This window comes from Anopheles arabiensis, chromosome 3 (genome assembly GCF_016920715.1).
Source record: "Anopheles arabiensis isolate DONGOLA chromosome 3, AaraD3, whole genome shotgun sequence".
Lineage (NCBI taxonomy): Eukaryota > Metazoa > Arthropoda > Insecta > Diptera > Culicidae > Anopheles > Anopheles arabiensis.
The window spans coordinates 50655563-50675562 of NC_053518.1; the positions used below are offsets into that span (position 1 = coordinate 50655563).

Below are 20000 nucleotides of genomic sequence, written 5' to 3' on the forward strand. Positions count from 1 at the left end.
TAACAAAACTTTTTTAAGGGACACCTATCACCATCACACCCCACAATACTCTTAATACTGTCCAATGTGTGATTTTCGCTTCTGATCTTAAACACATGACGGATGAAGAAGTTCTTGGCAATTTGAAAGATCAAAAGTTACTCAACTGCGTCGTTTCACTAGCAAAATTAATAATGAAATAATCCCTACCAATTCTTTCCTCCTCCGTATTGCTGCAAAATATGTCACCTCTGCTATCAGCCTTGGCCCACTCCAAGTGATTCCCCGTACATATTATCCCAACCCCATGCTTTGCCTTAATTGTGCTCACTATGGTCATACCAGGCTCACAGGTCCAGGCTCAAAACCTCACAGGTTTGCCACAATTGTGGTATCCCTGACTATGCCGAATGCACTGCTTCACTGAAATGTGTCAATTGCAAGGGTAACCATAATTCTTTAGACAAATCCTGCCCATTTTATGTCAAAGAACAGAAAGTCACTAAATATAAAATTGATTACTTCGTGTCTGAAGCACGAAAATACATTTAATACCAATTGCATAAACTGAGCACAGTTCAACAATGGCTCACTCTCGCTCAAGTTGTGTCCACCAATCCACAGACTATCGTTGCCCCTTTCAATTAACCCGATTCTAGAGACGAAGAAATAGCCAATCTTAAAAAACTAAATGAAGAACTTTTGAAAACTCACTACATCTATTGCCACCCCTGACCCAAAAGATGAAATGATTGCCCAACTTAAACAACAAAATGCTAATCTAAATAAGCAAATTCATCCACTCACAGAAACTATTAAAAACGTGGAAATCGTACAAACCAAATGTATTGATAATGTTAATCAAAACGGATCCACTGATACAATCGTAAAAATGGATCAATCCGAAGAGTCTGACTCTTGTTGCTCCCCGTCCCATCTGGACGGAAGCAAAGCGACCTCTTCAAAGGCGCTTAAAAAACGAGCCCTCTCAATGGGCTCCTCTTCCTCCGGGAAAGAAACCTCCCTTCCTCCCAAAAAAAACTCTTAACGAAAAATCCCTCACCCCATCTCCCATCCCTATCCCTTCCTTCACCGATCCCCTCAATTCCGAGGGAGAGGAGCCCCTTTTCTCATCCAAAAATGCCCCTTTCATCGAGGTAAGGAAGTCAGAGAGGAAAAAAACTTCTAAACCACAATGGCCACATACACCACACCTTCTTTATTATTAACTCCAACTCCATTCATTCTCCAAACTCCCATCCTCCGTTACATAACAATACACCTTTGTTTGCCATGTCCTGGAATATTAGGAGCATGAGCCGTCCCGTCAAACATTGCGAGGGTTGCGAATGATCCCGCCATGCAATTGACAGTGATTTGCGAGGGCGCGCGAGAGCTCGCACGCCATACAAGTTCACCGCCCAGAGCCCTCGCATTAAAGAGCTTGCGAGCCTTGGGTAGTTTTTTCACCCCTGGTTTTAGCAGTTATAATTATAGCACCCCGAGAGCAGGTATAAAAGTGCGATTTGTAGCATACTAAACACCTGAATTTTGACATTTTATTTTGCAAATATCCACAAAATTAGAACTAGTGATCTTTTCGACAACCCGCCATGCAATTCACAGCGATTTGTCGACGCATAGTCGACAGAAACTGCATAGTGGTGGGTTGGATCTTTGCAATAAAAAGGTGTGGATGAGCCTAGTGTGTCCTATCCGAAGCCGTGATAGGATTCTCTGGTCAAGACCATCACCAAGGTGTGATGGATGGTCTTTCCATGGTGGTGTTGTGGTCTTGATTATTGTCCGGAAAGAGCGACCGCTGCTAACTCAATAACCATTCCAGCTATTGGCGATGATGGTTTTGCTAAGGCGAATGAAATCACGGCGTGGAAGAGTGTTATGGCAGCAGGTCAGGTCGTTCATGCTATTTTGTTTCAGCAGTCGTTCTGCTATTTTGTTTTCCTGGATACCTGTGTGACCAGGAATCCAGCAGAATGTGACTTGGGGGGAATTCGGTATATTGCAATGTTTTTGGATTTTCGGGTCGCGGGTGGTTCCAGTTTCAAGTGCTTGAAGGACACTTGCACTGTCGGTAAAAATTATGTTGGGTTTGTGTCTACGCAGGCCTTCGTCTGCTGCAATAACCAGGGCTATTGCTTCTGCGGTGAAGATTGAGGTATGGTCTGATAGTCGGGTAGGCGCTATTGTCGATGCTGGAGTAGATTCCACAGCCAGAGGAACCGTTTTGCACTGATCCGTCTGTGAATATGAGATGGTGGTTATGGTATTTTTGCTGAACGAGGTAGGCAAAATGTCGTTTAACAATGACACTATTGCAATCAGCCCAAAGCTGATTTTTGATAGTCCAGGGCATCGACCTTGACGTTTTTCTCCATCATTCGTTCTACAGCTGCTACTTTCTTGTCGGTTATGATGTGGTCCAAGGGTTGAAGTCCGCTTTCACACAAAAGTGATGCTATGGGGCTCGTGACGAAAGTCCCAGTAGCACAGCGAATGGCGGTATGGTAGAGTGGTGAAATGTGTTTTTGGAAATTTTCCCGTTGCCGGGCGACTAATTTGATGCCTCAAAGAAGTTTTGACAAAAACTCAAATTCTTAAGGTATTTGAAATAATGTTTATTTTTTATTCATAATTTTTTTTTGCGTTGTTCGTCGAAAAGATCACTTTATCAATTTTCGTGAATTTTTGCAAAATAAAATGACAAAAGAGTTTTAGTATGCTACAAACTGCACTGTTATACTTGTTCTCGGGGGTCTTTAATTATATTTGCTAAAGCGAAAAAACTGCCTAGGCTCGCAAGCTATTAAATGCGAGGGCGCTGGAGCTGTGAACTTGTATGTCGTGCGAGCCCTCGCGCGCCCTCGCAAATCGCTGTGAATTGCATGGCGGGTTGTCGAAAAGATCACTAGTTCTAATTTTGTGGATATTTGCAAAATAAAATGTCAAAATTCAGGTGTTTAGTATGCTACGAATCGCACTTTTATACCTGCTCTCTCTATATATATATTAATATATATATTTATTTATTAATTAATTAATTAATTAATTTATTTATTTATTTATTTATTTATTTATTTATTTATTTATTTATTTATTTATATATTTATTTATATTTTAATTTATTTATTTATATATTTATTTATTTATTTATTTATTTTTTTATTTATTTTTTTATTTATTTATTTTTAAGTTCGCTTGCAAACGTCAACGAGAGAGGACGTGTTGTTTTGATTTGCAAGCACATTATGGCACATTATGGTACGACCGAAAGATATGGAAGGAACACCTTCCGTATCGACTATTCGCTCCTAAGCGACCCACCCTAGAAGAAACCGTGAACTTCCTTTTTGAAGTGCTAGAAACGGGTGAAAACCGTGTAGGTCAGCTCCTCAACAGCGGTGCGGCAAAATCGTACGCAAGTACCGTTAAGCAAGCTTGTGCTGCGAACACAGCATCAACTAGTACCGCAGGTACTAACACCACGGGACGGCGCAAAGGGAAGGCCAAAATCAATTCCCTTACAACCACCACTAAGCCACCAGCGAGCACTGCATCGAAAGTGGCTAATCGGCTTGTGATCCCGATCGAGCCGCTAACTCTCGTTTCGCCTTCGGGTCCGAAGCGGAGCGTGAAAGCCAGTGGTGAGCAACCCGAGGAGAAGATTCGTGCTGCCGTTGGTGCCGTCGCAACGCATGTAGAAAATTACATTGCCGCTGCTGCTCCTGCAGTAGTTGTCACTGGTGCTGAAGCTGCTCCTACTTTTACTGCTCCTGCTGCCAATGATGCTGCCGCTACGATCGGTGGCGAATTTAACGGTAAGCGGACTGAGCGGCCGCGGGGGGCCCCGTCTATTTAGGGGCCCCGTGGATGGTAATTCCAGCATATACAACTATGTGTACAGTAGTTTCATCGAGAACTTTTGTGCTCAATAGGGGCCCCATGGACGAAGAAACTCATACTTTGATTTAGGTACATGGTGTCTAAAAATGATATCGAGCTAGCCATTGCTTTTTTACTATATAGTTTCATAGACTTGAAAAAACGATCAAGTATAATTCGTAATTCGTTGTTAGGCAGTGTGTTAGATCGTCGCCAAGAAGTTTGTGATCTAGGCGTTACACTGGACTGTAGTTTAAATTTCCGTTTACACGTTGACAACACTGTTAACAAGGCATATAAGATGCTAGGTTTTATCTTTCGACAATTCCGATAATGTAGTCATGGGCCGGTCTGGTGGTACAGTCGTCAACTCGTACGACGTAACAACATGCCCGTCATGGGTTCAAGCCCCGAATAGACCGTGTTCCCATACGTAGGACTGCCTATCCTGCTACGGTAACAATAAGTCATTGAAAGCCAAGGTCCCTTCACTAATGGTTAGAGACAGGCCTTGACCGGCAACGGTTGTTGTGCCAATGAAGAAGAAGTCATGTCTTAAATCTTATGTCGTTGTTTACTTGTCTTGTGCGCACGGGGGAGAAGTACTGCTCAGTACTTTGGTTCCCGAATTGCACTACGATGATTAACACAATAGAGGCAATGCAACGGAAGTTTACAAGACTTGCTTTAAAATGCGACCAATTCAGAGGACTCACAACCATGCCAAGTTATCGCTCACTTTACCTTCTGCTTGGCCTACAGACGCTCGAGCACCGTTTTAAGGTAAACAAATGTGCATTTGTTCTTCATCTACGTGCCTTCAAGACCTCTTAGCTCTCGTAACTTGCTTGTTGATGAGAGCAGGCGTACTTTATATGGAATACAATGACCGATCACCGGACACCGGATTAAGGCAGATGTCGATCTCGAGAATTCCCCCCCCCCCCCACTCCCCCCGGCCAGCAAACCATTACGGTGAATTTGATTTAAAGCCAATTGTAATATTCTCCCCCCCCCCGCTCGACAACAACAGGGGGCCTCAACTCCTTTTACCGCTTAGGGCCCCCCCCCCAATGCCGCGGCTACCGCTGCCGTTGCCGATGCTGCCGCTGCTACGGATGCTGCCACTGATGCTAACGATGCGGCTGCATCTGAGCCCGTTAGTGTGGAATGCCGGGCGCTTTCAGGTGCCTTATTGTTCAAAGAGCCGCTCGCAAACCCTTCCACATCCTTTTCCATCCCTTCCCACGACGAACCGCTTGGTTAAACGCAAGCAAAATCCGGAAACGGATAATGAGAGTGACGCCTCATGTTCGTCAACATTTAGTGTTATGAGCGCGTCCAAGCGTAAGCCTGGTCGACCGCCAAAAAAACACACAACTTCACTACAGATTAATTAAGTTTTGTTGCGATGGATCCTACCCCGGTAAGTAGCAATCTTGCTAGTAGCCATAATCTAGCTACTATTAATATTAATGCTATTTCTAACGCGACAAACCTGGAAGCTCTCAAAACATTTATTAGGACGATGGACCTGGACATCATATTTCTGCAAGAAGTATGTATTTCAGATCTATCGCTTCCTGGGTATAATGTAATTTGCAATGTTGATGTGACGGGGAGGGGTACGGCGATCGCTTTACGTCAACATTTAAAATTTTCCCATGTCGAGCGCAGCTTAGACTCTCGTCTGATTTGCGTTCGACTCGAGAACAATGCTACCCTGTGCAATGTTTACGCTCCTTCGGGCAGTCAGCGGAGAGCGGAGAGAGAGGATTTTTTCGGGCGAACGTTACCTTTCTATTTGCGGAATGCATGTAACCATGTTATTCTCGCGGGTGACTTTAACTGCGTGTTGCAGCCGAAAGATGTGACGGGCGCGAAAAATTTTAGCCTTTCTTTGCAAAACGCCGTAAGCAACATGGGTATGTGTGACAGCTGGGAGCTTCTCAGAGGTAACTCAGTGGAGTTTTCTTATGTCACAAGTGGTTCGGGTTCACGTATCGATCGTTGTTATGTCTCCTCTTCACTTAAAACACAGTTAAGAGCGACCAGTATGCATGTCTTGTCCTTTTCCGATCACAAGGCGCTTACCGTTCGTGTTTGCCTTCCAATCCCGCCTTGCCGTTCGCACAGCAATGGCTATTGGCAACTGAGACCACATGTATTAACTGACGCAAACCTGGAGGAGTTCGGATGCAAGTGGAACTATTGGACCAGACAGCGTAGAAATTACGGCTCGTGGATGCAGTGGTGGGTTGAGCTCGCGAAGCCTAAAATAAAGTCGTTTTTCCGTTGGAAAACGAATGAACGGTACCAAAATTTTCGCTTGCACCATGAACTGCTCTACAGGGGGTTGAAGTCCGCCTATGATCGATATGTCACGGACCCTAACGAGTTAGTGAATATAAATCGTATAAAAGGACAAATGCTTCTCCTTCAGAGACGTTTTTCCGAGGACTTCACCCGCATTAATGAAACACGCGTATGCGGAGAGAGCATGTCGGTCTTTCAGTTAGGGGAGCAAAGAAGGAGGCGAACGGTGATCGACAAGCTGACGGTTGATGACGTATCGTCCTTACAGGGTTTACCAGCATATAAAACAACTGTTCACTTGTTTGTAACAATAGTCGTTTTGTATAAACACAGCTGTCTACCACTTGCTCACACGTCAGATGGTGTAAGCTACTCTGTCCAATTCAATAACACAATTTTCGCCTTCGATTGCACAACGGTCAGATTCGGCACGGTTTATTATGGCTGTTGTGTAATTAACAAAAATAATGTTTTGATTTATTGAAAAGTATGGCGCTACGCTGCTACTGCATATTGCTTGAATAAAATAAACGTATTTGAAAATGTTTGGTTTTTGTAAAATTTGTCCCAACAAAACAAACTGTGCCGAATCTGACAGTTGCTAATCGAAGGCGAAAATTGTGTTATTGAATTGGACTAGCTTACACCATCTGACCTGTGGGCAAGTGGTAGACAGCGGTGTCTATTCAAAACGACTATTGTTATAAACAAGTGGACAGTTGTTTATTATGATGGTAAACCCTGTAACTGAGCTAAAGAATATAAATGTTCATGTTGAGGGCTTTTTCAGAAATCTATACACAACATTCGACACATCCACAACTACCACAGAAACAACATTCACAAGCACACGCTTTATTCCCGAGGACTGCGAAGCCAACAAAAATTGCATGGACGAGTTTACTTATGGTGAGCTTTTCGATGCAATTAAAAAGTCACCTTCGAGAAAGTCCACTGGCCCGGATGGAATTCCCAAAGAGTTTTATCACCGTGAATTAGGCATCATAAATAGAGAGCTTCTTCTAGTTCTTAATGAGGAATGATTCCCTCTTAGGAATGATTCCTGAAAGTTTCGTTAACGAGGTAATAGTGTTGGTTAGGAAGAGGGGAGGAGGCTGTACCATGTCTGCATTTCGACCTATATCACTCCTTAACGCAGATTACAAGCTTCTGTCGCGGATGGTCAAACACAGACTCGATGGCATCATCGGGAAGTGGGAGATTATTTCGTCAGCGCAAAAGTGTTGTAATAAACCAAGCAACATTTTTCAAGCTGTTCTTTCCGTTAAGGAGAGAGTGATTGATCTGCAGAGGAAACGAAAGTGTGGTAAGCTAATTTCCTTTGACCTTTCGCATGCTTTTGATCGCGTCAATAGGAATTACCCTTTTCAAAACCATGCTCTCTTTGCGATTCCATCCGAGGTTGGTAGGGCTTTTGAGAACTATTGGTGAGCGATCCGCATCACGCATCCTCATTAATGGTCACCTCTCTCCTTCCTTCCCGATCCAACGTTCTGTCTGACAAGGTGACCCTCTTTCCATGCACCTTTTCATCCTCTACCTTCAACCGCTCATCACAAGACTAGAAGGCATTTGCTGCGGCCAGGATGACCTGGTCAACGCATATGCTGACGACATCTCCGTGGTGACAACCTCTCCTGACAAAATCGAGCGTGTGCGAGAACTATTTGAGGTATTTGAAAGTGTCTCTGGTGCTCGTCTCAACGTGGATAAAACCAACGCACTCGACGTAGGAATCGTTAGTGCTTCCACAATAGTATCTGTCCCATGGCTATACACTGTTCAACGGCTTCAACTGCTCGGAATTCTGTTTTCGAATAACATCCGAGATGACATGGGACAAAATTGAGACGTCGTAATCCAGCACTTTAGATCTCTTGTGTGGCTGCATCGCATGAGAGATTTAAATCTTGTGCAGAAGGTATACCTTCTCAACACCTTCCTGCTACCGAAGCTGTGGTACGTGGCGTCAGTTTGTGGCGCCAGAACATTGGACATTGCGAAGGTCACTATTGTTATTGGTTCCTTTCTGTGGATTCGGCACAGTTTGTTTTGTTGGGACAAATTTTACAAAAACCAAACATTTTCAAATACGTTTATTTTATTCAAGCAATATGCAGTAGCAGCGTAGCGCCATACTTTTCAATAAATCAAAACATTATTTTTGTTAATTACACAACAGCCATAATAAACCGTGCCGAATCCGACCGTTGTGCAATCGAAGGCGAAAATTGTGTTATTGAATTGGACAGAGTAGCTTACTATATATATCTATTATCTATATATATAAAAATCTCGTGTCACGGTGTTTGTTGCGAGCAACCTCCGAAACGGCTGGATCATTTTCAACGAAACTTTGCACACACCTTATGGTGGTATGAGAATAGGTTTTAAGACTTAAAAATCGTTCGCTAAATCGTTCAGGTGTTACACTTAACTTAATTTAATTATGATTTTCTAATTCCCATACCATGAGCAGGATTGTTGTTGTGTTGTATACGGCACTTTGACGTCCAAGCTACACGTACCGGACGACATCGGACGATGCCTTAAATCCGTTAACGCCAACTGTCAAATCTCATACAAAATCGGCCCGCTGTGATCCGACACGGCCCGGCCCGACGCGAATCTCTTGTCTGCGGTCCTACGTTTTATGGCATCGTCCCGGCCAAGCTACACGTACCGGATATATATATATATATATATATATATATATATATATATATATATAATTTTTTTATCTATTTATTTATTTATTTATTTATTTAGTTATTTTTATTTATTTATGTATCGATTTATTTATTTTTTTATTTTTTTTAATATTTTTTAACGCTACCATGAATTCTATTCAATTTCATGGTATAAAATTTGATGGTCATTGTAAAAAGACCTGGTAAAACTGCTTAAGATAGCCAGATAATTTCGTCTAGTTGCATTAAAGGTAGTTAAATTGACTTGAGGTGATTTATGATTTCGGCTTTGACGATGGATGAGCATTACAATGGAGATTGGCATGCGGGAAGAAATAGTTAGGACTTTTCATCAAATGTTATTCTCCCAGACTGTCAAAATAAGATTTGTCAATGTTAACTAGACGAAATGAACCGTAGTAATTTATGATGGTTTCGTTGCATTTTTAGATAAACATGCTACTAACATAAATATAAGCAATAACGTTTTAAAACAAATAGATAAGTTGTGCAGATATTCTTTTTTTACGGAGTTCTTGTATATGTCAATCGTTCTGGTTGATTGATAGTTTATATATTTCATTGATATTCTTGCTATCCACATGCATTTCGACATGCTGATGTTACGGATACTTAACCGAGAGTTATAAATCGATAGGTAAAACTTTTGAATGATCCAAAAATTGTGTGATAACTGTAGCACCTTATACCAGGTCAAAACTCAACATTTTCGTTCAGATAAAAAAATCATATGTTCAAAATATGTTTGCAGTAAGTGGTAACTAAGTACAAAGTGTAAGAAAAAAGGGATAAACGTGTAATAAATCACAATTGTTAAAATACATCAAAACAAAAAAACGCTTTTGTTATATGTACATATTGAATGAAAAAAAGCTGTACATGTATACAGCAACATATGTTTTCTTTACTACAGGCTAAATTTTTTTTTATAAACTCAAAGTATATATAAATATATAAATATCAAGCTCTACTAGGAACAATTAAATAGTCATTTTACATAATTCTATAAATATTAGCAACAAAACATCATAGATAATAGCTAATTAAAACAAAAAAAATTTAGGTTGCACAATAGATAATATCAATTGAAAAACAAGACGGCTAATGTCATACAATAACAGCCAATACACGAGCTATCAATTACCTTAAACAATTGTACTCCAATCACAGCAAACATAAACTGCAAGAGGTACGTCACTAGCATAATGTTACCGATCGTTTTTATGGCAACTATCACACATTTGACTACGTACTGAGAAGAATTCAAATGTACGGGAGAATGATAGTTAAAATATTTGTATTTTAAATTGGTGTTGCTATATAAATTTGTTCAATTTCATTCAATTAACGATGGATTTTTTTAACGTTCTCGTAATAAGGGCCTAGTTGGCCATATCACTATATGCAACCATTTCTGATTGTAAGGTATAACATAAAGAAAAAAGCAAGTTTTGTTTTTGCTTCCTTTTGGAAGAAAAAATGTTGAATTAAATGAAAAGTCTTGCTTGAAAAATAAAATTAACTGTAAATACAGCATGTGTAAGTCAATCCTAGACGATTCTGATTTTGTATGTGTTCAGAACAAACGGTTTGTACAGTTCAGAAGCAAAACTTTTCATTTTGATAGGTTGAGCGGTTAAGTGTTTTTTGTTTCATTCTAGAGAGTGGCATTTGAATCATGGATTACACTTCTGCAGGACAATTTTTACTGTCAAAATCTGTTGATTTTTAAAAGCACCTAAAAAGAAGTGGGCCCAACAATTGTTAATATTGTTACAAAAGATAATTAAAAAAGTTTATTATTTGAGACAATGTAGACTCTCATTGCATATGGAGCTTTAGCTGTATTTTCCTGGAGATTCATAAAGACATACCGACTTTCAATAGAAAGCCGAAAATGAAACAAAAGTACTGCACGGTAAAGCGTTTGTTTTAGAAAATCGATAAATGTATAAAAACGTAAAAGCCAATTTTAGCTGAAAATAAAAGCATTGATTAAAACTATGATTGTAAAAAACAACAACAACACCAAATGAGAATTAATTTAAAAATCTCCCTCAAAAAGAGGACATCAGAAAGCGTAGTATAATGTAACAAAGTGGAAACACAATATCAGGAAAAAAAAACACAATAAATAAACCGAACTAAAGAACAACTCAGTAAAAGGAAACGAAACTCCAATTCAAACACAAATCTCAATGTAAACGTATTATAACCACTTTGGGCCGCATTTTTGCGTCCTACCTTATACAATTGTACTCCGATTACAGCGAACATAAATTGTAGCAAACAAGTGACCAGCACAATATTGCCGATGGTCTTTACTGCTACTATAACGCATTGCACAACATGCTGAGAATTATATAGAGAGATTTTGACGTTAAAAACTCATCTGCACGAGTAACCAAGGAACACACCGTTCCTAGTGTACTAAACATTGTTAATTTATAAAAAATGTTTAAAGTAAATTAAGCTTCTATATTCATTACTAAAATATGATTTTCACGCTCGGATACTATATTTTGCCAGTCAAAACCCTTTTGCGAAATCAATGTTTGATCACAAGGGCATAGAACCAATATTATTATTCTGATGACTCATGCTGATGCTGATGCTGATCGTAACTAGCCATGATATCAAGGAAACATCAAAAATATATATTCACCTGCTCAAAATAAAAAGCACTGTCTTAACTTACCTTCAACCCCTTTGCTCTGTTAATTGCACGTAATGGCCGAAGGACACGAAGTACACGTAGTATTTTTATCACAGAAATGGCACCAGAACTAAAATCAACAAAATAATTTAAGCATACTAAGATCACTATTCACATTTAGATATCCTTACCTGAAAAACATTGATATTAATGATACACAGACGACTAGGAGATCCAACAAATTGAATGCTGATCGACAAAATGCTCCATCGTGAAACAAAAATCCGTATGATACCAGCTTTAACAGCAATTCGATAGTGAACACCGACGTAAAGAAGTAGTCAAAGTAGTTCAAAATTTGATTTCGTTCGCTGTTTGCATTAAGAGGATCTTCTGCTGCTAACATAGCTGACGAAAACATGATGCATACCAGTATAATGTTGCCAAACGTGCTGTGATTGCACAGCCAGTGGCAGAATATGCGAAATCTGTTAAGAAATGATATTTAAACAAAACTTTACATTAGGCACAAGCGATCCAACGATTTTAAACTACTAGAATTCTTCTAAAAAAGCATCACGCAAAGAGTTAAAATTAGATATTTTAGGAGAAGGACAGCAGGACCTGTATTTAGTGGTAGTGGGATGAAAGATTCCTTTCACGACTCGACCCGAAATCGGACACGAGACTATTGGAATCGATTTGCTTCCTTGCGTGCTTTGGGTTACATAGGTGGCAGTCAAAATAGAGACCCCGAGGGTACAACGAATTCCGTCCGTCCCCTAGTTGCAAGAGGTGCACCGAGCTCGGTAAGTGCAAGATAACTTGAGCACTACACGGAAGGATTGGAATCGCGTAATTTCAAAAATATTTCATTTTCTAAAAAATAATTAGTTAGGTAAATTTTTCACACAAAGGCTAAACATTTTGTAACTAATTTAAAAAATCTCAAGTAAGAAACACATCGCATTATTCAGGTAGAATTACGATTTACGATACATTAGTTTCATGAGTTTGAATAAACATTATTATTTACTCCTTCGATAAATAAGTTTAAATCCCTCAACACTTTGGATGCGAGGGAAATATGCCAGGGATCACTGATTGGAAATCTTAATATCGTCTAATAGATAAGGCGTATTATCATGAAATTATTTTTTCCCTGTTTTATGCAATAATTTAATGATACTCTGAAATAGTCAAAAACCAAAACTATAAATTGAAAAAATCCTTTCATGAATAAACTGTAACCACATATATTCTAGTTATATTGTGAATTTTTAAAACATCTAATAGATAGCGAATATTTCTTGAAATATCCACTAGAATTCAACCTACTTTTTTTTACATGAATGGTTTTTCAATTTGATCTTATTTAAATGAAAAGTATATACAACATAAAACTGTTATATTCCCGATTTTGATGATCAAGCCAAAGCATTAAAAGAGGAAACAACAAGACAACAACCAAAAGAGTTTTTATTCATTATTTTCATCATTTTTCAGTTTGCTATTATTCAATTACACTTCCATGCAGAGCCATGGTCAACATATATGATAGCCATAAAAAATGTAAACAAAACGTGCTTGGCACCCAGGGAAAAATAAAAAAATGGTCTGTTACTCAAAGTTTTTAAACAGCCAGTTTTTAATTGGATTTTTGAGCATCTACAGCAGCTGTGAATGCATTTATATAGGATTTTATTCGTTCCTATATAAATGAATGCACAGCTGCTGCAAATGCTTAAAAACCGTATTAAAACTAGCTCTTTTATCAATTATATTTTAGGGTATAGTTTAAGTATTTTTGAACAGACGTGGATTACAAATATTAGTTTTTTAACAGTATCAGTAGCTTGGTATATATATACATTCAATAGCTAGGCATGTCCGCGTAGGACGTTACGCCAAAATAAAAGAAGAAAAGGCTAGCAAGGAGGAAATACAAATTAGTTATTCTTTGCATCTAGTATAACTAACGCGAGAGGTTGTAGTCGCCTTAGGCATCATGTTATTCGAGCCTGTCGTTAATCGCTTTGGAATAGTAAGCATTTGATATATTATGCCAAGTCAAGGCTATCATTAATCATCAACCTGTTTGTTTTGGATAGTATAAAAAACGCTGAACCATCTGGTATCGGTAGAATTGTATTGATCACATTTAATTCAGACATTCGGCGTGGCCTAGCCACTTTAAGGCCCCCATCTTGTGAATCTATACAGCAAAACATTTAACAAAAGTAAACAAGAACAAAAAAATATTATTAGTATTATAAACGTTGGGCACTCAACAAAAATGACAAGCTTGCATCAAATGTACATGGACTGCCTTCTGGAACCCATGTTCATTCTGTCCAAAATCGTCAAATTTATTGAGTGCCCGTTTAAGATTACCTGTTCGTAGGAGAGAATATAAGTAGTGCGTTTGATTTTGGGATTGGCTTTTTAGACTTCTTCACACTTAATTCCGATAAGCGACGCGGTCGCGCAGAAGCTGTAGGAAGTTCATCAAATGTCTCACCTAAAACATAAACAAGAGATTAATACCTTTTTAATTGTAGTTAAATTGTATTAAAGACCACAGGTGATACTTATATTGTATGTATGGATTTTTTTTCAATCATACCGACCTGGAGTATCTTGCTCTTCATATCCTTCATCGTCTTCTGCAACAGGTATTTTGGTATCTGAATCTTGACCATCATAATCATCAGATCTATGCAGAATACAATCATTTATAGAGTAATGTAAAAAATCCTTGATTAACTGCACACATATTAAAAAATAAAACTGCAACAAATATAGATCAGTCAAAAAGGGTGCTTTGAATCGTTTTGACTTACATATTCATTGGATCATTGTCCGAGTCCAGATTGTCTTTATCATGATCCATAAACCCGTCATCTCCATGTTCTGTTGGTGTTGGTTCATGAGACAATTTTTCCTCCTCGCCATCAGGGTTATCACCCTCTTCCTTTTCAACTGTTGTTAGTGAATCAGCATCTGCTAAGTTATCCACAGCGATAGCCAAGAACACATTTAACAGAATATCTGTTGCACAACATTAAGGTATAAATCATATTTGAAAAAATGCCTATTAGATCATCATCAAGCCCTTAAGACACGGGTCTCCATGTATATGCGGCCCTCGAGAGTCTACAATACGGTTCCGTGATGATTTTTTAAAGTTTAATACATTTGTTCCAGAGACTCATCTCATCTCATGCGAGAGGCTCTATACCATGCAACACTATGATTTATATGCAATGTTAAATTATTGGTTCCAGAACTACGAATGCCTGCGTGTACTACCAGTAGGCCTAACATTCAGTGACGTATTGATCACCCATAGCAGGATATTCAGTTATACGTATCACAGTCCATTCTGGGCTTGAAACCATGTCGAGCATGTTGTTAAGTCGTATGCCACATATGTAGTCGTATGAAATTCTTATAAGTGCCAGCAATTGGCAGCGGAAATTCTCGCTTTGATGAGCAAGATCCAGAAAAACATACTAGAAACACTCGTCACCATATACCACACACTTTTAAATTACACAATCATACGATCCTTTTCCTCCAGGCAACAGTTTTTTTTTAATTGAAGGATGCTTAGTAACGATGCTCATATTTTCCTGTTAGATGATCAGTAGGGGCGGTCCCGTGGTACAGTCGTCAACTCGAACGACTCAATAACATGCCCCTCATGGGTTCAAGCCTAGAATGGACCGTCCCCCCGTAGCAAGGATTGGCTATCTGGCTGCGTGGTAATGAATTATGTCCCGAAAGCCTGTATAGGCCGGCATGTCCGCGTAGGACGTTACGCCAAATAGAAGAAGAAGATAATCAATATCAAATAAATGATCAATGTTTATCGATATTGATCTCCCGCTGCGCAAAGCGATCGAAAACTTCTCAACCTCTTGCACAATGTAGCTAGAGAGCAAGAACCATATCTCGATCGGTTTCGGCGGAAAGCGAACTAGAAACCGAGCTCAAAAACTGCTCGATTTTTTTGTGCGGAATTCGACCGGCCGATCGGCGGAGCGTTTATGGTCGTTCGAGATATCGCGCTGTATGTGTTTATCTCTTTCTAACAAAAAAGCTCCGCTACGCGACCGTGTTGGCGGAAAAATGATAACGGCCGAAAAATAGTTCACAAACACGATCTCTTTCTCCCCTCCTTCCCCTCTTCCCCATCCTTTCACCTCGCTTTATCATTATTGGTTCTTGCTCTCTAGCAACATTGAGCGAGAGGCTGAGAAGTTTTCGATCGCTTTACGCAGCGAGTCGCATTTAGTTTTACTTGGTGGCTAAAACACGTTATAAGGGGTACTCGTTATATAGGCTTCTACTATATCAATATCTAGTTATTTGAACTATTCAAATCAAAATTTTAATTTGGACTTAAAAAATAATTTAAGCAGCAATAATATTAAAGAAAGCTATTAAAATCTCAGTAGGTATGTTTCTCATCTTCCAAATGGCACTCAACAACGTTATTTGCGGAGCTATGCCCGCTAACTGAAAAGTTTGGAGACCCCTGCATTATGATGTAAAGTATTTAAAAGGATACAGTTGCCACATATGAAGAGAATTATAAAGTAAATGCTGGCAATAATTCCAAGCGAGGCCACTCCTCCGTAGGCTTGAATTCCATCATACATAACCATATTCCAATCTTCTCCAGTAAGTATCTGCCAAAAAAAAAAAAATTCTAAGTTTATGAACAATGTTTGATGTTTAAGTAATACACCAATGCACTCCGTCGCTATTGAAAGGTTCCTCAATGAAATAACGGGTAATCCCCGAAATACGCGGTACCTCTTATAAACGGATTATGAGATACGCAGTTTTCTGAATTTAGGGGCCTTCACGATTCCAGTTAGTTTTTTGTATGGAGTTTGACAGTTGGAGGCTGAAATCATGTAAACACTCCATTTGTATTTGAACAAAAGTTTTCACCCATCCTGTCAAAAAGTGATATTCAAATTTGGTTATAAAACATGCTATGAGACCACCTGGGCTACATGCACTTTGATTCTGGATTCCACCACGTGATCTCTTTAATGCACCTTGGGATAAATGTAAACAAACCCGTGTTTTCGAGCAGGTACTCGAATCTAATTCTAGCTTTGTGGCTAGAATAATCTAGACTGAAAATTGCAGGCTAGTTTTTTGTGTGGTTTTTTGTTTTTGTTACAAAACCAATGAATTAGATTCGAGTACCTGCTCGAAAACACGGGTTTGTTTACATTTATCCCAAGGTGCATTAAAGAGGTCACGTGGTGGAATCCAGAATCAAAGTGCATGTAGCCCAGGTGGTCTCATAGCATGTTTTATAACCAAATTTGAATATCACTTTTTGACAGGATGGGTGAAAACTTTTGTTCAAACAAGCTTTCTGAAGGCATGACGAATACACAAAACACTCTTAAAATCTTCATTCAGAAACAGAAGCGATAAAAATCAGTCTTCAAAATTCATACACCTTGGGATAAGCCCACCTGTATATTACACTCACTTAGATAGCTGCTCGAAAACTGATATACAATGCAAACAGCTGACAGGCTGAAATTTCAGCCTACGAGCTTAAAACGGAAAGGCCCCCTTTGACAGTTATTCGAGCAAATTGTACTGATTTGACACATCTGTTGTTAAATGCAAGGTAAATTTTCTTTCAGTACAATTTTAAAAAAATTATACAAATATATGGAAATTGTAATCTTCAGTCAGAACCATAACAAAAAAATATTTAATGGCTAAAACCTTACATATAAACCAAACTCATACGAAAGGTAGCTATGTTTTGGATGAAGTATGTTTTTGGCATTAGTTCCGACTTAGGAGAAAATTTGAGAAACGCGGTTCCTTTTGATCCGCATTGATAGCGTATCCCGGGGACAACCAGTACACTTTAGCTGATAAGTTACAAACGTACCTGGAATACTGTGAGTAAACTCTGTACAAAACTGTCAAAGTTCGATCGCGGTTTATCCACCGAGCTGTTAAAATTAAACTTTCCTCCAAATACTTGCATGCCAAGCAATGCAAATATAACAATAAACAAAAACAGTAGCAATAAAAGTGATGCGATGGATTGAATAGAATTCAATAAGGATGCTACTAAATTAGATAGAGATTGCCAGTACCTGAAAAATAATTAGAGTGGAAATCAAGTATTAGCGAAATATCACAATTTCTGATAATAAAGAGCTTTTTTAAATGCATGAAAAAAACACTCACTTAGTCACTTTGAACACACGCAGTAATCGGACACACCGTAGGACGGATACCCCGAGGGGCGGCATGATTTGAGTACTTGTTAATATCATCTCGCCTATGCTACCAATCACAACGAAACAGTCGAAGCGATTGAATAAAGACACAAAGTAACCCTGAAAGCCCAAGCTATACATTTTCAGAAGCATTTCCATTGTAAATAATGCTACAAAAAACATATTCGTGTACTCTACGACGATAAATAAGATTAAGATTAATACAACATTACACATTGATAAAATCACACAAAAAGTACATACCTTGGAAATCATCCAACCAAGGCGGCTGTCTATAATGTTCAGTAGCTAAGACGCCAGTATTTAAAAATACCAGTATGATAATAAGCCAATAGAATGCTTGTGATTTTACAGCTTTACGACAGGCTCGGCGTAGTCTTCGGTTAATACGATCGATCGTTTTTCGCTTTCTGGCAACCCATGATTCATGTTGAATTTCTCCATCTTCGCCTACATTGTCCGAAGAGTCCAATTCGATTATATTTTTCATTTTTCCTTCTTGCATTCCGCTGGCCTCATTGTCAGGATCTATGTCTTCCGCTTGTGTAATCCAATCAAGATATCCTCTAAGATCTTCTTCGATCTGTTGCTTTTCCCGCAATTTCTGAAAATCTCCACGATTTTTGGCCTTCGTACGTTCTTTAGAAAATTCACCACTCAGCACACCAAGAATTAAGTTCATTACAAAAAATGCTCCAAGAATAACCATTGAAATGAAGTACACCCATTGCCAACTGCTACCCATAGCATCTTCAATCTATAACATATAATAGGTTTCTTGTTTCGTATGATTTATAATAAAAATTTCAAACCAGTACCTTCTACCTACATAATAAAGCATGTCAGTCCAACCTTCCAGTGTTACGCACTGAAAAACGGTTAACATGGACAATCCGAAGTTGTCAAAGTTGGTGATTCCAAAATTGGGACCTTCCCAGTAATACCGGCACACCATTTCCGGTGAGATGGTGTCACAATGAAAACCATCTTCTCCGCATGGATGTGGATCATCCATTATCTCTCCTGCATTAGAAACAAAAAAAAAGTTCGGAGTTTTGATTGATTTTTTGCGAAATTATTGATAATTTCCTTCACTACATACCCGTCTCGTTGTGGAAGCAGGATTTGTGTAATTTTCCGGAGAAAAGCTCTAATCCTATGATAGCATAAATGATTATCACAAATAACACCAATAGGGCTATGTGTAGCAAAGGCACCATGGCACGTAAGATAGAATTCAGAACAACTTGCAAACTAGGTACTCCAGATACTAAGCGCAATGGTCGAAGTACACGAAACGCGCGAAGAGCTTTTACATCGAATCCCTCCTTCATTAGGTTGGAAAGTGCAGTTGATATCATACTGTAAGATATATATATATATATATATATATATATATATATATATATATATATATATATATATATATATATATATATATATATATATATACATATATATAAAGGATTAAATCAACTATTGTTTATTGCTAATATTTAAACCAATGTCTATTGCCTCGAAAACGATATAAACACAAAATAGCCTTAAAACCATACCTACCCTATAACAACTATAGTAAAATCAAGTATATTCCATCCATTCCGCAAGTACGATCCCGGATGTAGTATGAACCCGTAAGCGATCAGCTTCATAATACACTCTGCAGTAAAAATCACTAAAAATATATACTCGATCTTTTCTAGGGCTGCATTTGTGCTATTAGAATCACTGTTTGGAAAGGGAGTGTACACAGCTAAGGCAACACAGTTGGCGAAAATAGTCAGCAGTATCAAGTACTCAAACGGCCTGAAACGTCATGTTAATAACATAAATCATATATTACATCGACTCTCACAAAAATCATTTACCATCGTAATCATTCTTCTTTACAATTCTCCTTGATACTTACTTCCATTCGACTATTGCGATGCATAATTTCCGCAACGGGTTAGTCCGTGTTAAGCAAAACAGGGCTCGCATAGGTCTATCTGGTTGAGGTTTTACACCAGCACGACGTGTCGGTTTTTTCGGAGCAATTGGTATGGTTGTTCCACCAATATTAATTGCTCCGGCACCTGTTGCGCCTATTGGTTCTGCTGCAGCTGCCGCAACTCC

At 38.8% G+C, this 20000-nt stretch overlaps 1 protein-coding gene across 9 annotated transcripts in view; it reads right to left on the reverse strand.

The window, feature by feature from the left end:
- The window catches only part of LOC120905122 (muscle calcium channel subunit alpha-1-like), a 45131-nt gene that overhangs the window by 23710 nt on the left and 1421 nt on the right, over window positions 1–20000 (reverse strand). For 4 of the 9 annotated variants that reach the window (XR_005739872.1, XR_005739871.1, XR_005739870.1 and 1 more), the window contains exons 2-16: window positions 19795–20000; window positions 19446–19691; window positions 18988–19247; window positions 18715–18908; window positions 18129–18642; window positions 17833–18058; window positions 17528–17738; window positions 16163–16283; window positions 14430–14637; window positions 14217–14302; window positions 13981–14107; window positions 11778–12074; window positions 11629–11716; window positions 11175–11282; window positions 10075–10182 (exon numbers count right to left, since the gene is read on the reverse strand). The exon at window positions 19795–20000 is cut by the window's right edge and continues 572 nt beyond it. Coding sequence is in view for 6 of the 9 variants with exons in the window: in XM_040315875.1 (XP_040171809.1) it covers window positions 10075–10182; window positions 11175–11282; window positions 11629–11716; window positions 11778–12074; window positions 13981–14107; window positions 14217–14302; window positions 14430–14637; window positions 16163–16283; window positions 17528–17738; window positions 17833–18058; window positions 18129–18642; window positions 18715–18908; window positions 18988–19247; window positions 19446–19691; window positions 19795–20000 (3000 nt within the window). In the remaining 3 variants the exon portion in view is untranslated. Of the gene's footprint in view, window positions 1–10074; window positions 10183–11174; window positions 11283–11628; window positions 11717–11777; window positions 12075–13680; window positions 13802–13980; window positions 14108–14216; window positions 14303–14429; window positions 14638–16162; window positions 16284–17527; window positions 17739–17832; window positions 18059–18128; window positions 18643–18714; window positions 18909–18987; window positions 19248–19445; window positions 19692–19794 lie in introns of all 9 variants that reach the window. The other 5 variants (XM_040315876.1, XM_040315879.1, XM_040315877.1 and 2 more) reach the window with 5 other exon arrangements.